The sequence below is a fragment of the Epinephelus moara genome, chromosome 13, assembly GCF_006386435.1.
Source record: "Epinephelus moara isolate mb chromosome 13, YSFRI_EMoa_1.0, whole genome shotgun sequence".
NCBI classification, from domain to species: domain Eukaryota; kingdom Metazoa; phylum Chordata; class Actinopteri; order Perciformes; family Serranidae; genus Epinephelus; species Epinephelus moara.
In genome coordinates this window covers 25,777,803-25,793,696 of record NC_065518.1, presented here as the reverse complement: position 1 = coordinate 25,793,696, position 15,894 = coordinate 25,777,803, and the positions used below count along the sequence as shown (strand labels likewise).

The window sequence follows — 15,894 nt, the reverse complement described above, 5'->3', positions numbered from 1 at the left end:
GCAGGACTGTTCAATGTCGTCTGTGCTTTCTCCAGAGCCCTCTGAAACAGCATTTGGACCAGGAAAAACTAACAGTTACTTAAGGAACAGTTCACCCCAAAAATCAAAAACACATATTTTTCCTCTTACCTGTAGTGCTATTTATCAGTCTATATTGTTTTGGCTGTAGGTATGTCTGCCTTCTCCTCATTATAATGGAACTAGATGACACTTTACTTGTGGTGCTTAAAGTGCCAAAAAAATACATTTGAAAAACTCAACAGTAATGTCTCTTTCCAGAAATCATGACTAAGGTAATTCACAGATCTTGTGAGCAGTTTCATGTAGGAACTATTTTCTTTCTACTGAACTACACCCACCAACTGTATCACTGTGCAGGAGGAAGTGTGCATCTACTGCTAACAGAGGTGGGACCAAGTCATTGTTTTGTAAGTTACAAGTGAGTCTCAAGTCTTTAAGATTAAGTCCCAAGTCAAGACAGGCAAGTCCTGAACAAGTCATAATGCACGCCTTACGAACTGTAATGCCCTTCTAACAATGGAGTAATGACACATCCAATTTACAAAAATCATGAATGCTTCTTGAAATGTGGATTTATTTGTTGAAACAAGTTTGTTAAAACAAGTGCGACTGAACTTATAAAAAAGTAGTGCTGACATTGTACTTTTATATAGCACTATTAATCAGTGTAACAGCTGGTGAACCAGGTGAGAGTGGATTCAAACGTACAACTCTCGAGAAATAATAGTCTTTACTGGTCAAAAGGTAGGTTCAGTACACATGAAGTCTATCAGGGAAGGCAAGCAAATCCATTAGGGATGAGGTAAAGGCAGAGTCAATCAACAGGCTAAATCCAAAAACCAAGTAAAGGACACTGGGAAAGAAAAGGCTGGAACGCTAGACACACAAGGAGCTAGGACAAACTGGCAATGAAAGAAAACAAGACACACTAAATACTCTGTTGAGGGGAAGGATAACGAGACACAGGTGAGGCTAATCATGGTTGGAAAGACAATCAGACACAGGTGAAGTCATTAAAGGCAGGGAAAACACACAGGGGCAGGAAGTGAAGTGATCTGTCATGTTGTATTCAACTTATCTCATATTTGAAAAAATGTCTGTAACTTTCTCTTCCCCAATTGGCTTGTGGGAAGGTATCAAGTATTTACAAGGCAAAAGGCATGAAGTCACGAGTCATTGTTAAATTCCGATGGAGTTGCAAGTCTTTCTTGATTTCGTCAGGTCAAGTCTAAAGTAACAGCAAATTTGTGACTCACATCTGACTCAGGTCCAAGTCATGTGACAAGAGTCCACACCTCTAACTGCTACCTCACCTAGCACCACTGAGCCGCCAACGTGATAGCTCAGCCGAGGAGGCGTAATGTTTGCATACTGTGCATTCACAAGCATGAAATGCACGATTCCTTCTGAGCAGTGATACAGTTGGTGGGTGTAGTTCAGTAGGAAGAAAATAGTTCCTTGATTAAACTGCTCACAACAAGGTCTGTGGATTGTCTTGAGTAAGTGGGTCATGACTTCTGGAAAGAGACATTGCTGTTGAGTTTTTTAAATGTGTTTTTTTGGTGCTTTGAGCGCCATAAGCTGAGTGCTTCCATCATACTGGAGAGAAGGCAGACATCTTCACGGCTGATATCTCCAAAACTCTGCAACTCACACCAAAACATTTAGATGAATAAATAGCACTACAGGTAAAAGGAAAAAATGTACATTTGAGCTGAACTGTCCCTTTAATTTTTAACATGCTCAAATGTAATTGCAGGTTTTATAGACTGTATTTATGTAGCTGTGGTCAGAAAAAATCTTCATCATATTGTCAACAGATGGCAGTAAAACGATATGTGATTTATATTTCATCATTAAATATGTATATAATTTCAGCTTTAATTGCACAATGTTAATATTGTCTCTATTTTGCAAGTATAGGCTATGTGGTTAATGTAGTGCAGCATAAATCAACTTTGATTCACTTTTTATTTTCAGAATTGAGGTTACCCACATTATGCAGACAAATCTTAACGACCTGAAAAACAAATTTCACAACTGAAGCAGAGTAGCTCTGTGGTCAGAGAGGATATTCATTAAACAGTGCAGAACTTCAGCAGACCAATCAGGTTCCTCGTGGGCATGATGATAGCACAGGAAAGGAAATAACACCCACTTGTCTGCTGCTCTTTTGCCAAGCCTGACCTCTGACCTGAGAAAAAGAGAAAACAGCATTAAAGAGATAGTTCCCCTCCAAATGGAATTGCAGTCATTATCTTCCAGCTCGTCTGGGAGCCAGACGGTGTGTGTCAGTCAAACAAATGTACTGTAAAAGTCCAAAATCCAATATTTACCTAATTAGCTCCAAGATTTTTAAGTGTCTCTCTCTTTTGGGTAACTTGTCACTGTTAGTAAACTAATTTGGAAGAACTGAGGAAAACAGGATCTAACTTCTGGATCCGTTTAGCTAGAAAACACTTTATCAAAAGCTTTTCCATCTGCACTAACTACAGTACAGCATTTTTGTGTTTATTAAATTTGAACACTGCTTTTGAAAAAGATCTGTTGTCTCTGATTGAACATGCAGTTCAGGAAGGCCACAACTGAGGAAAAGAGATTAATTTTCACAATGTATCCACATTATCCTTGTTATTGTGGGCATTATAGGGTTAAGCAGGGCTGATGGTGGTGGTCCTAAAAGCTTTGATGGATTCAGTTCAATTGATAGAAAGAGCCAAAGTCTTGTGTATAATGAAATATGTTTTATATAGACACTGAATCAAATAAGCAGACACAACCACACTTTGCAGTTATTTGCAGCTTTTTAGCTACTTCTCTTTGTTTTAGATTTTCTGCACATTCTCAAGAGTTTGCACACCAAAAAGCTAAATACAAGGTCAGTAAAGTTTTGAGTGAATGTTGAGCTACTCTCAAATGTCTAAAACTCAGTACAAGAATCAACTCTATGTAGCCATGTGCAGCGTAACCAAACAAACCATGGGCTGAGGCGATTTTTTTGTATCACATTGTTACAATAATGTAGGCTGAAAAAGAAAATTCCAAGAAAGTTCCACACCATGTTCAATGTATGAATCTATTGTTTCCTCAGAATCCCTTGTGCATAGCATGCAATTTGATTCTCCTCCAGTCACAATTAAAACTACTCGCCTACATAAAGAAGCAATGAAGGAATGATAATACATTGAAAGGCTATCACAGAAGAAATGAAGGCCACAAAGTCTAAAAATTTTAAAGATGTGATCTTAAAAGATGTGATTTATAAATATTGCATAAATATTGACATCAAAATTGAAATCTTACCACTTTATTAAGTTGTTGTTGCAAATACTTCAGCAGACAGTTGCCTGCACATTCAGCAGACACAGAGTGAATACATTTACTTGGAGTTGTCTGTGGACACCTGATGGTTCAAAATTCCATGGTCCGAGCCAGATGTTGCAAACATTCGGGGCTCAGCCCTAACCCAGCTATATGCACTATTTGTAAGGCATTTGAGATAAAAGAATGCCCAAAAGTCTGTTGGTCTAGCCTGCATTATCTGGGGAAAACATGATGGTTGCCAAGGGGGGAAAATCCATCCTAAAAATTCAGCCTACATCTGATTTTGAATCTAATTGNGTCCCAAAATTCCATGGTCCGAGCCAGATGTTGCAAACATTCGGGGCTCAGCCCAAAGCCAGTGGGGTCAGCTATATACACTATTTGTAAGGCATTTGAGATAAAAGAATGCCCAAAAGTCTGTTGGCCTAGCCTGCATTATCTGGGGAAAACATGATGGTTGCCAAGGGGGGAAAATCCATCCTAAAAATTCAGCCTACATCTGATTTTGAATCTAATTGTTCTTCAGATTTCTTCATCATTCAGAAACTGTAACACCACAAATACTGAGGATAAATAATTTTGACTCATGCCACTTAAAATGAGGTAAAATTGTTGCAGAAACAACATTACTGATTTTGAAACTTTTTTGTTGTACTGTGCTGGAGTAGAGTCCACAAAATGAATGTTAAGCTGACAAATGAATCCATAGTGTAATATTCTGTGCAAATCAAGAATCCTCAACAATGTCAAGTTAATGTAGTCCTCAATACACTGGAATCAAGGCAAAAAGAAGAACTTTTACTCAATTATATCACATTTCTTCAGGGAATAGCATAGATTCGGGGATTCTGAGAGGAAATTCAGGGCTGGAGCCCCAGAAGCCACGCCCTGCTCCGCCCCTGCGATATTTACCCACCAACTGAAAGATATCTGGCTTTTATCTGCTAAATATTCACCACGGAGTTGCTAACATTGTCTGCCATGTTAAGCAGATATTGTAGCCTATATTAGGAGTGAATGATTTTCTGTCTTCTTTTCCTTTTCTCTCATCCCCTTCTTTCTCCCTCTCCTTTACATGCAAAAAGGAATAAAAGTTTATGTATGTGTATATATATATATAATTTGAGTATGTAATATATGTTGTGCAGATATGTATAAATATAATAATAACACACACAGCGGTGTATGGTAGTCACGATGGGCCCCGGGTGTTGCTTCGTTACTAGTAATGTGTTATGAAGCACACATACACACACGCACACACACACACACAGATTTAGACATGTATTTTACCAACAGTGTGTCTTACTGCTGCTTTTATGTTATATCTGCTTGCAGATGTGCCCAGCTTGTCAGTCATGAGAGATTTTGCATCTAAACTAGCTACTATAAAGTGTAACATCTCATTACATGATTACACAAAGACCTGACACTGGACAATATCAACATACAAATAACCCAGCAATCAACATTACATATCTGTATGTCAAAAACTACAAAAGAAAATAGGAAATTATTCGTTTAACTAAATAGTTTTTATAGTTTATAAGCATATAAGTCTGTTATAGAGTGATACTATTTTACAAACAGAAAACCATGATGGGGATCGGCTTGTGTTTTTGAGGGCATATATAGAAAATCACACAATTTTTAATTTTATGTGAGTTGTTCTTTGCACATGGATTGTATTTCCAGGTGGCAGTCAGGCCCTTCCACCCTAAGGGCCCCAGCGCAACCACACTGTTTGCACTGTCTATAGTTACACCCCTGAACACACAGCATCCCAATCATACACACGATACACACATATTTGCATAGTCAATCTTTGTGGACTTCCTTTTTTTTGTTTCTTTTTGGCTTTTTTTGTTTTTTTGTTTTTGTCAACAACATACCCACAAGTTGGAAATTATCTTCTTTTTTTTTTGTCACCTTTGTTTTTATCGTTCATTTTGGTCTTACGTTATATCAGCAGCTCTTTTGGATGTGTATGTGTTCCTGTACATGTTTTTTTCTTTTTCTTTATTGCAATTTTTTTTTTTTAATAAAAAGGAGTGAATCAAAACAGTAAAGGTGCAATTTAAAACCAAAATAATAAGACAAAAGAGGCTAAAAAGTTCCATAGATCTTAGCAAAATTGTGGAGCTGGTTAATAATTATTTGTGTGTTGTCACACCAACTGACTCTTAGTGATGTGATCCATTGTTAATATAGGAAGTACTACTGGTCACACTCATAAACATTTTATGAGTGTCAGCACTCTGAAACTAAAGTTGACCACACATGAACTCCTTCCACCTGGCCTCAGAGTTGAAAAACTGCAGCAAACAGGGCATGAAGTAGTATTGTGTTGTTTGTTTACATACATGCCCACTCACGGTGCGAATAAAGTGGAAAATCCGTGGTTTCGCAGTCTCAGGGGAGGGACTGCTCCACTGTCTACTGACGCAGGCGGTGACAGCAACATGGAGCCAGAGAGACGCTACTGCGCATGTCCGCGTCTGCACGGACAGAGAGGGAGACAGCGAGCGAGAGAGGGAGAGCCAAAGCAGGGAAAAATTGGCAAAGACAAAGGACTGAGGAGCCTTTGGAGACACAGGGGACACCAGATTCAGTTTTTACACCGGTTTATGATACTCCAGCTGGGACAGCAGCGCCAGGAAGCGGCCAGGTAAGTGGTCGGTGAGAGAAAACGAAGATATAAGACGTAAAGGAAGCGTTGTGGTTGTGTTTGCTGTAGACACAGGAGTCACGTAGAGCAGCCACAAGATTATCGCCAGATATCTGTTACTATCGTGGATTAATTGCATCTGGACATGTGTGGTTTCACATTATAACAGCGGGTATATCTCCTTAATGGACTGTAAGCTCTGTAATGTGTGTGTCTGGTGTTGTTGGGGGCTGTTGTCATATTTTGCTAGCTTACTGAACAGGCTGCTTCCTCTATCCACACCAAGCTCCTGGAAATGTTTACCTTCTTCTCAAATTTGAGGTCTGCTGACCAAGAGGAGATTGTAGCAGGTTATAATGTCACCTCAGCTATTTATTTCCATTAACAACAAATACAGCTTTGCTTTAAAGTGTTTTTTTTTAAGTTGTGTGGCTGCTGTTCAGCTGTTTGAAGATGTCTTTTGGGCTCTGCCAACTTGTGGTAGGAACTTGTGACCATATTTAGATGAGTAAACTATAAATTAACTGAAGTAGATAATTAAAATATGGCTTTTCTTTCTATCTTTCAGGCACTCAGTGTATCTGTTCCAGTAGAAGTGAGGCTTCACGGTCAGCAGCCTGGTGATGGAAAGAACTGCAAAGCTATAGGCTTGGTGACTGGATGGAAAGAGCTGTCAACGCACATAGAAGATGGAGGAAGTGGAAACACACAGAAATCAGCGGCTGTTCGACTGACGACACCGCTGCCGTGTTGCTGGAGGAGTAATCTTTCATTCGGACGCATCTGGAGTATCTTTGTTTGCTGGCGATCCCAACTTGAGTTCCAGTTTCCCCCCTCCCTCCCTCCTGTTGACCTTTCTTCACATCTATCGTTTAGGGAGAGCAGGTGTTAAACAGCCACAGCCACAGGTCTTCATTTACCTTGCAACCCCCACCTGCCCCTTGACCATACACAGAGACACACACAAGCTCCTCTCTTCCAAGCGGCTGAGAGGTTGCTATGGCAATGGTTGTCATGATGCTGATGTAGCATCCTGAAAGTAGTAGCTGTGGAGGTAGTGGCGGAGCTGGAGGAGGTGGCGGCGGCAGCGGTGGGAGTGGTGGTGGTGGTGGTGAACGGTCAGGGATGGGAAGCGCTCCGTATCCAGCCGGCGAGTGGAAGGGGAAGGGGCGAGGCGGCCTGCAAGAGCTGGGCTGCATGCGCTGGAAGGTCGGCAAGCAGAAAGGAGGAGGCGGAGGAGGGGATGTGGTGGTCGGAGCGGAGGAGAGGAGGTGCAGGGATCCCACGGACTCTCAGCAGCAGCAGCAGCAGCAGCAGCAACAGGATCTCTCATCCTCCTCTTCCTCCCTAACCCCTCCACTGCCTCCTCAACCATCTCCGACACCTCCGGCCATTTATCATGAGAAGCAGCGGAGGGAGCTGTGCGCCCTGCACGCGCTCAACAACGTCTTCCAGGATGGGACGGCCTTCAGTAGAGACACCCTGCAGGAGATATACCAGAGGTAGAGAAGCTAATTTGCCTATCTACAGTATCACATTATATGAAATGCTGTGAACAGTCATCTAACCTCTCTTGTCAACTTGTTGCAGGCTTTCTCCCAGCACTCTGGTGACACCTCACAAGAAGAGCATGCTGGGAAATGGGAACTATGATGTAAATGTCATTATGGCAGCCCTGCAGACCCGAGGGTTTGAGGCAGTTTGGTGGGATAAAAGAAGGTATGTATGGCTGGTGCAAAAAACTTTCATTTCTGTTGTCTTTTTTTCATGCACTACAAAACATAAAGCAGTCGAAGAACAGTAATGCTCACGTCAGTAACTTCTGGAGTAGTTGCAGTATATCTTTTGATTACCGTCCTCGTAGTTTCCCCAAATAGTCAATATCAGGGTCAGACAAATCTTTGACATCTGCACTTTAGGAGCACCCACTTAAACCCCAGAATGTAACAACATAACGGACATAAATGCTTGTTGTTAAATGTTGTAAAGAGCCTCCCTGTGTCCTCCTCTGCACCCCAGCCACCTCATCAGCAGGGCCTTGAATGATCTCCGCGATTAGTCAGCTGTTCCATCAGTTGACAAAGTCTTAAAGACACTTTTATCAGCATTCCGGCCTCCCTCATTAACAGGCTTACATGACTGTCGAGAACAACAGTGGCCACAGACTCGCTTTTATCAGTAAAATGATAATGTTATCAGACAAGCCTTATTCCTGTTCCTCTGTCTCGACTCAAACAGCAACAAAATCAGAGCTTCTTTTAATCTAGCGAGAAAAACAAAAGTGCTTATCTCTGTTGCTGATTGATTCAACCCAGGGCATGTGATTAAAGCTTTTGCATTATTGTCATTGTAAATACTCAGTAGTTATGCTTGTAATGTAGCTGTGACACGGGATTATTTTTGTAACTCCCTTTGTGTTGCATTTGAGTGCTTATGGGGAACTTTGATGGCCACAATTTCTGAATCAGCTTCCAAACGACAACCTTGTTAATGTATTTAACTACCAAATTAATGTGATCCTTTTCACAACACTCATGTTTGCTTATTACACCACACAGTTACAACATAATTTTGAAAAAAGCAAAGAGGTACATGTTGATTAAAGAAGGAAACATAATTGATGTAGCAGCAAATTATGAAATACTGGGTTCCAATGTATTTTTATTATTCGGTGAACATTATTGTGAAAGGTTGTCTTGATAAGCCTATCTGAGGCCTAGGTGTGTCAGACCTTAGAGAAGACATTTTAATCTGAATCTTTTAGTGTCAGTTCAACCTTAAACTGTCTGTTTAAGATTTGATTTGTTTAAAAATAAAAGCTCAATGTAGTTTGGTACCGTTGTAGTTTATAGAAATTGGCAAAAATTTAAAGCACTTCAGGGTGCAGTAAGTATATATAGTGACAAGTCCTGCTGTTTGAAAATCAATTTGCTGCTTTAGTTTGTTTTCATATCCAGCTACATCAATGTCAAGATGTATTGTAGATTATTTCTTTTGATATATTGTGTATCGAATTTCTGCCATTGTGCTCCTAACACTATCATGGGCACTGTACCCACACAGACTGACCTTGTGATTCTTTCCCCTTGTGATAACTATCTTGCAGATCTTTCCAGATTAAGTTTATCTTCATTTCATACAGAACTGAAAGGCTGGCAGTAGTTCATATAATTAATCCTAAACCTAAAGTCTGCTGGAGAAGATGATCGACAGTGATGCAAGGATTAAACAACTTGTACATGATGGGATAAAAATTTTTAAAAGCACTTGTATGGTCAATTTAAACACACAGCATTACATATATATACAGCATTTACTATTATAATAAGTTATCTTTCTTCCTCCAGGGATGTAGGCAGCATCGAGCTGTCCAACGTGACAGGCTTTATTCTGAACGTGCCATCCAACCTGCGCTGGGGGCCTCTCCGTCTGCCGCTCAAACGCCAGCACTGGATCGGCGTCAGAGAGGTAGGGGGAGTGTACTACAACTTGGACTCTAAGCTGCGCAGCCCCCAACCCATCGGCAACTCGGATGAGCTCAGGTGAGAGTGACAGGAAGTGTGTGTTGGTGTGTGTTCTTACTATAGCGGCTATGATTGTTCGGAGATGTAGAATAATTGTGCCATGGTGGATTCATCTCTCACACGCAGGAGGTGTTTTCTAGCGCCACAGTGGTGGTGATCTGAGGATCATTATGTTGGTCTGTTTCAAACTCCTCGGTCCAGTGTTAGATTTTTTAACAACTGTAGTATTGGCCAGATTGCCATGAAACTTGATAGTGAGTCGGACACTAACCTCTGTGACTCAAGTAACACTTTCTGCAGCTGTTTCACAGTAAAAGCCTTGAATTTGTTGGATAGATTTTTACTGTATAGTAGGGCTTCAGTGATTATTTTCATTGTCATTAATTTGTTGATTATTTTGTCAGTTAATCAATCAGTTGTTTGGTCTGTAAAATGTCAAAAAAAAAGATGAAAATCATCAATCAGTGTTTCCCAAAGTCCAAGATGATGTCCTCAAATATGTTGTTGTGTTCACAGCTCAAAGATATTCATACATGAGTAAAGAAACCAGAAAATATTCACATTATAGAAGCTGGAATCAGTGATTTTGAAATGTTTGGTTGTTGTTTTTTTAATTCTCAGATCGATTAATCTATTATCCAATGAGTTGGAGGTTAATTTACCAGTTGTCAACTAAGCGATTAAAAGTTGCAGCTCTACTGTGAAGTAGCTGCAGGAAATGTAGAGATTGCATTCACAGTAGGCACTCCAGCACCAATTAGTCATTACAGCGCTGATTATACGGAAAAGGAGAGCAGATCATAAAATTGTTTTGTTTTGTTCTTCTTTTTTTAGCTGCAGGACAGCTTTGGGAAATACATATATGCTTATATGAAAATATGCAATGCTAATTTTACTGGCTGCTGGCAGTAGCTTCATATTTACATTACAGACATAAGAGAGGTGTCAATTTTCTCATTTTAGTCTTGACAAAGGAAACAAGCATATTTCCCAAAATGTTGAACTGTTCCTTTAAGGCTGCTTCAATCAAAATTATAGTAAACGATGGATCAAATGTGTAATGTGCAAGGGGTCACTCATTGTGACAAACCCACAGAGAATTATCATGAGACAGATCCTCTCAGCTCTACGGAGCATTGTAGCATCATTTAACTAATTTCTTCGGTTTCGTGGCGTGCAAACTCCACTCTTGATTAATTTTGTTTCCAGTAGCAGCAAGCAGCTTGTCAATAAAGCTCTTATTAACCCACTATATGCTACCTGCCTGACTGACAAAGTTAGCGACCAGCTTATGAGCATGGGAGCGTTTAACAGCTAATGAGCAAGACATTTCCCTCAGGGGTTGGTGGAGACCAAAACAGCGCTAAAAGGAGTGTAAATATTGGCCTTACATTGATCAGGTAGCCAACATGACTCCAAATGAGTTTCTGATGAAGGTATAAATAGGCAACTATTTGCCAACATGCTTACAACAACAACTTTGGAAGTGACTGTATGTTAATGTTGTGTTTTTGCTAGAGGTCAGGAGAAAAATCGGTTTGGTATAGTATCACGTATATTTTTGTGTGGCAATATTGTATCAATACACGTACTCCAGGTATCGTTTTTATACATATATATATATATATATATATATATATATATATGAATGATTAATATCACAAATACAAATTAAACTTTTAGTAGCTTACTATAATGTTAAACTTTATATCTTTTTCTGTCCACTAGTTAGGATTTGCCGCAATAAAATGGATTAAAGTGAGATAAACAAACTGAAAACTTTATCTTAATAGACAAAACAGATGTTGACAAAGTTTTCCGTGATTGCAATCTATCACAACGTATGTTATCGCAATACTCAGCATATCCCTACACATTAAAAATGGCAATAATATTGTTTGATGACTTACGTATCATGATAATATTGTATCATTGGGCCTCCTGTGATTCCCACTCCTAATTTTTACTGCCCACAAGTGGCCAAAAAAAGAACTGGAAGCTTCAAAGCAGGCCTACTCTTTAAAATCTTGACCCTGTGTATTGACAGGTTTTATACCAATTGTTATAAAAGAAATCTTTGCTTTTCATCATTATAACTGTGGCTGTCCTGTTTTCCCACATCCCAGGAAGTTTCTCCGCCAGCAGCTGCGAGGGAAGAACTGTGAACTCTTATTGGTCGTCTCAGAGGAAGTGGAGGCACATCAAACATGGCGGTCTGATGGCTAACGGTTTAACACCTCCTAAGCTAAGGGATCACAACTCCAGCTGGGCCAACGGGCCAATCACAGGACAAACGGGAGAGGAAGTAAAGTCGTGCACAGCCAATCACATGGATGCACACTTGCAGATGTAATTTTCCCCCCTTTATTGGGTTTTGTTTACACAGCCATTGCTGGACTCTTAATCTGAGAGGATGCAGAGCAATGAAGGAAGCAAACACTTTACAGGGAGAATCAAAGAATCACAGTCCTTTACTCACGACACACTTAAGACTTATAAAACGTTATTATTCTGTTTCTGCTATTCTCGTGTTTTTATATATATTGACTATTTTTCAATGTCGGTTTTGATCCGTTGATTTTTTTTTTCTTTTTACCGTTGAAGTTTCCAAAGTCATGGGATTTCAGGCTTTATGAAAAATGCTGTGTTGATCTGCTGTCTCCCACAGTGATCCTCCCTGCTTCTGTCATGATGTTCACTGATGTGTCTTTGTGTTCCTGTCTCTCCCTTCACGTCGTGAATGTCCCCCTCCCGTCCGTCCGTATCCTCGGTCCTTCACTTTCACCAAAGCGTGCCCTTTTCTTGCCTCTGTGTGACTCCATCTCACTTCTCCTCTCGGCCCCTTTTCCATATATCACAGGTCAATTATCACGTTGCCAACTTTGTATTTCATCCACTTCCCAAACGCCTCTGGCACAGTCTGAGCCTACACTGTACCGAGGCTGTGCCGACACAACAGTTTTATACGCAACAAAGCAATGCAACACCCAGGCCAAGCACTCCCTCTAGTGGATGTTTGCCTCAGTTTCCTACCAAGGAAGTAACAGCACCATTCATCCAGTTTTTTATGATTATTCATGTTTAAATCGTTGCTTTATAGTGATGAGGAGTGCTTGTCAACGAGGAAAAAATGCAATACTAACAGTTATCATCTTTTAGTAGTATTATACTGTAGAATTATCCAGTTAAGGTGGTAAGAAAACCAGTTGTCCAAATTATTGATAAAATCAGACTCAACAAAAGTACAGGAATTGGCCACACTCTGTGTAACCTGCACATTATCAGCATGACAGTTCATTTTTGGCTTTGAAAAAAACACTCACCACAACAACCCCAACTCAAGGTCTTCGTACAAGTCTGTTCTGGAGCTTTCGACTGCACCACATGGTCCTCATCAGCAGATTGAATTGACTCAGTTGCCCATGAAATGTCGATATTAAAACTTTCTTGTAGTGCTAAAATGGTTATTGATTAACGAAGTAGTTGAGCGACGGAAAATTGCTGACAGTTTTGGTTATCTATTAATCGTTTAAAGGTAGAGTAGGTGATTCTGGAGAAAGAAAGTTGATTGCTGAGTCTGAGTTTCAGGTTGTCAATTAGCGATGCTTTGGGTTGGTATTCGGATCAAACTACCAACCCAAAGAGTCACCGTTTGACGACCTACGAATGAGACTCAACAATCAACTTTCTTTCTCCAGAATCGCCTACTCTGCCTTTAAGCAATTGTCAGTTATTGTTTGTAAATATGCTCAAGTGAAAGTAAAAGCCAACCTCCCATTCACTATTGTTTAGCATTTAGTCTTGCTATATTTTCGGGGTTTATTTTTTGGTGCTGTGTCTGTAGGGTGGCTACTCATTACGGTCTGGCAGCTGGTCACTACCTTTTTATAACGCCCCAACCTCACCTGAGCGCTGTGAGCATCCACACCCATACACATCTCAGACACAGACAATAAGAAGGAAGTAATAATATCATTGTACACACTTCTGGTGGGTCATAAGTGATGATTTATGAGCAATTTAAATATGAAAAACCTTGGTTCTGAGGAGTTGTGATGTACATTTATCACAATTTTCTGACATTTTATCGACCGAATGATTACTTGGAAACTGAATTGGCAGATTAATCGCTTATTAAATAAGCGTTTATTGCAGCCCTGCTTTCTAGTAAATGGTTCTGTGGCAACTGAGTGCATTTTATCTGCTGATGAGGACTGTATAATAAGGTCAAAAGCTCCAGAACAAGCAAGTAAGAGATCTGTGTTTAGATTGACCTCAATACACCAAATAATTATTAATGTAAGTAATTGTTACAAACCATTACATCAGTATAAAGAAATATTGTTTGTCCATATCTCCCACTCTTGCTTAGTTAGAGCCATAATAATCTCTTGCACATGGTAAAATGACACCACACAGGCAGATGACAAACTAAGGATACACCACAAGGGAAGATACTTATTCGTTTTTTAATGTTATTTTCCTTTCACGATCCAAAGGATCACCACCACAGCAGCCCTCTGTAGCACAGGAGCTTAGCTGATGCAGGCCTCCTCCTCCTCCTTCTCTTCTTAAATATCTTTAGTCAAACCTGCCAAACACAGCTCTGAGAGGACATCACAGATTGTCCCATCAGGTCATATATAGCCAGGAGGGGGTCTCTAATGTGCGAGGGTTCAGTCTGAGGAAGGATTTGGTGGATGCTTGCGCAAAAGGAAGTTGTCAGTTTGAGAAAATGGAGGGAGGGGAGATGAGAACAGCGTGCCTGGGTTAGAGAGTGATGTAGAAGATGTGGAAAAAAAAGTGAAAGTTGACGGGCTGGTTAGTGAGCACATGTCCAGCCAGACATGTGCTGCCGTTGATTATTGTGAAACAAGCCTTATGAGAGATTCCACTGTTTGTAGCTTTCAAATCTACGAGCTTAAGAGAAACTGTTAATACTATACATATTGTCTCTTAACGACAATATCAGCCTTAACTTGTTTACATGAAAAGAATATTTGTTGCTCTGAAAGATTAAGAGGGGCTGTGCAGTTTGATGCCATTTCAGGAGATTTATTCCAAAGCACCAATTTATCGTAAATATCGAGGAGAGACAGCTGAAGCTCGTTAAATATAATGTTTTCACTTTTTTGCAGCCAAGGGCTTTATGTTATTTACAAGTGTTTGAGATAGTATGGTTTTATAAAGACGCGATCACATGTTTTTTCAACGGCATGTCTTATTTTTAGAATGACACTCTTTGATTCCAGCCCAGTCTGTGGACCTTTAATGTCGTAATATATCTAAGTGAAGCTGCATTGAAACATCAGAGAGGTTGTCACTAATTTGCTGAGACTTTTGGACCCAATCACATCATTACTAGTGTTTCACAGTTGCATCAACATGTGCTTTTTTTGCCATGACAATCCATTCAGCCCCTCCTACTAAAGGAATCCTGATTGTCACTGTATTTTTATTTTTATTTTGCATAGAAATAAAATGCTTATAATGGCACTTTATGTATAAGTTACAGTGTGGGTGTATTTTGTGGGTTATTTACTCTGAAAGGGTCGATGTTGAGTTACTGTGGAGCCCCTAATGTCCTAAAAGATGATGTAATTTACTTTGTGTTAATTATCTTGTGCGCAAAAGTAATCTAATCATCTTGTGTTATTATCTTGTACACACAAGTTGTGACCTTGTTTCGAGATAATAGGGAAATATGATAATTAGTTGTGCGCCCAAGACAAAAGTTGTTATCTTCAGCATGCAAGATAATAATTTGTGCACACAACATTAAAGAAATATCACATTTTGGGACATGAGGGGCTCCATAAATTACAAAGCAGACTTTTTCCTCTATTTTCTTTACCTGGCTGGCAATGTTTTGGTCAGTAGCGGAGGGTAATGAAGCACAGTTACAGTATTTTCATTATATGCTTTTTTGATACTTCTACCCCTACTGCATTTTTGAGGGAAATGTTGTACTTTTTATTTGACTACATTTATTTTACAACTCAGAGTTACTTTTCAAATCAAGATTTCACAAAAAAAGCATATATAATACAATGCATTGTTAAAAAGGAAGGATGGCAGAAGAAATACCTGCACACCAATTCATAAAATAAATATATATATTATGTAATAAATAAATAAAACCGCAGAGAACGTTTCAGTCTTAGGCTATCATCAGTGCTCAAGGACTGAAACGTTTGCTGCTGTTTTTTATCACTTTACAATATTATTCTTTTGAATAAATTGACAGTTTTTGGCATTGATCTCAGCCTGTGAACCTTTTTTGTGGCTGTCCAGCTCAGTTGAAGTGGTGTGTGGTTATCTCTTCTGCCATCCTCTCTTGACTGTCCATTGTACCGA

The 15,894-nt window shown here is 39.7% G+C and overlaps 1 protein-coding gene across 1 annotated transcript; it reads left to right on the top strand.

Annotated features, from left to right (window-relative positions):
• Positions 1–5,858: 5,858 nt before the first annotated feature.
• On the top strand, positions 5,859–15,045 carry josd1 (Josephin domain containing 1). Its single transcript, XM_050060232.1, has 5 exons — positions 5,859–6,013; positions 6,582–7,515; positions 7,604–7,732; positions 9,361–9,555; positions 11,664–15,045. The coding sequence occupies exons 2-5, from the start codon at positions 7,139–7,141 to the stop codon at positions 11,761–11,763; spliced, it is 801 nt and encodes a 266-aa protein (XP_049916189.1). The 5' UTR covers positions 5,859–6,013; positions 6,582–7,138; the 3' UTR covers positions 11,764–15,045.
• The last annotated feature ends 849 nt before the right edge of the window (positions 15,046–15,894 follow it).

Bases quoted from the DNA above. Each gene is read 5' to 3' on its own strand.
- josd1 (XM_050060232.1), top strand. From the start codon at position 7,139: ATGGGAAGCGCTCCGTATCCAGCCGGCGAGTGGAAGGGGAAGGGGCGA. The intron at 7,733-9,360 runs GTATGTATGGCT...TTCTTCCTCCAG, and splicing joins GTTTGGTGGGATAAAAGAAG to GGATGTAGGCAGCATCGAGC. The intron at 9,556-11,663 runs GTGAGAGTGACA...CCCACATCCCAG, and splicing joins GGCAACTCGGATGAGCTCAG to GAAGTTTCTCCGCCAGCAGC.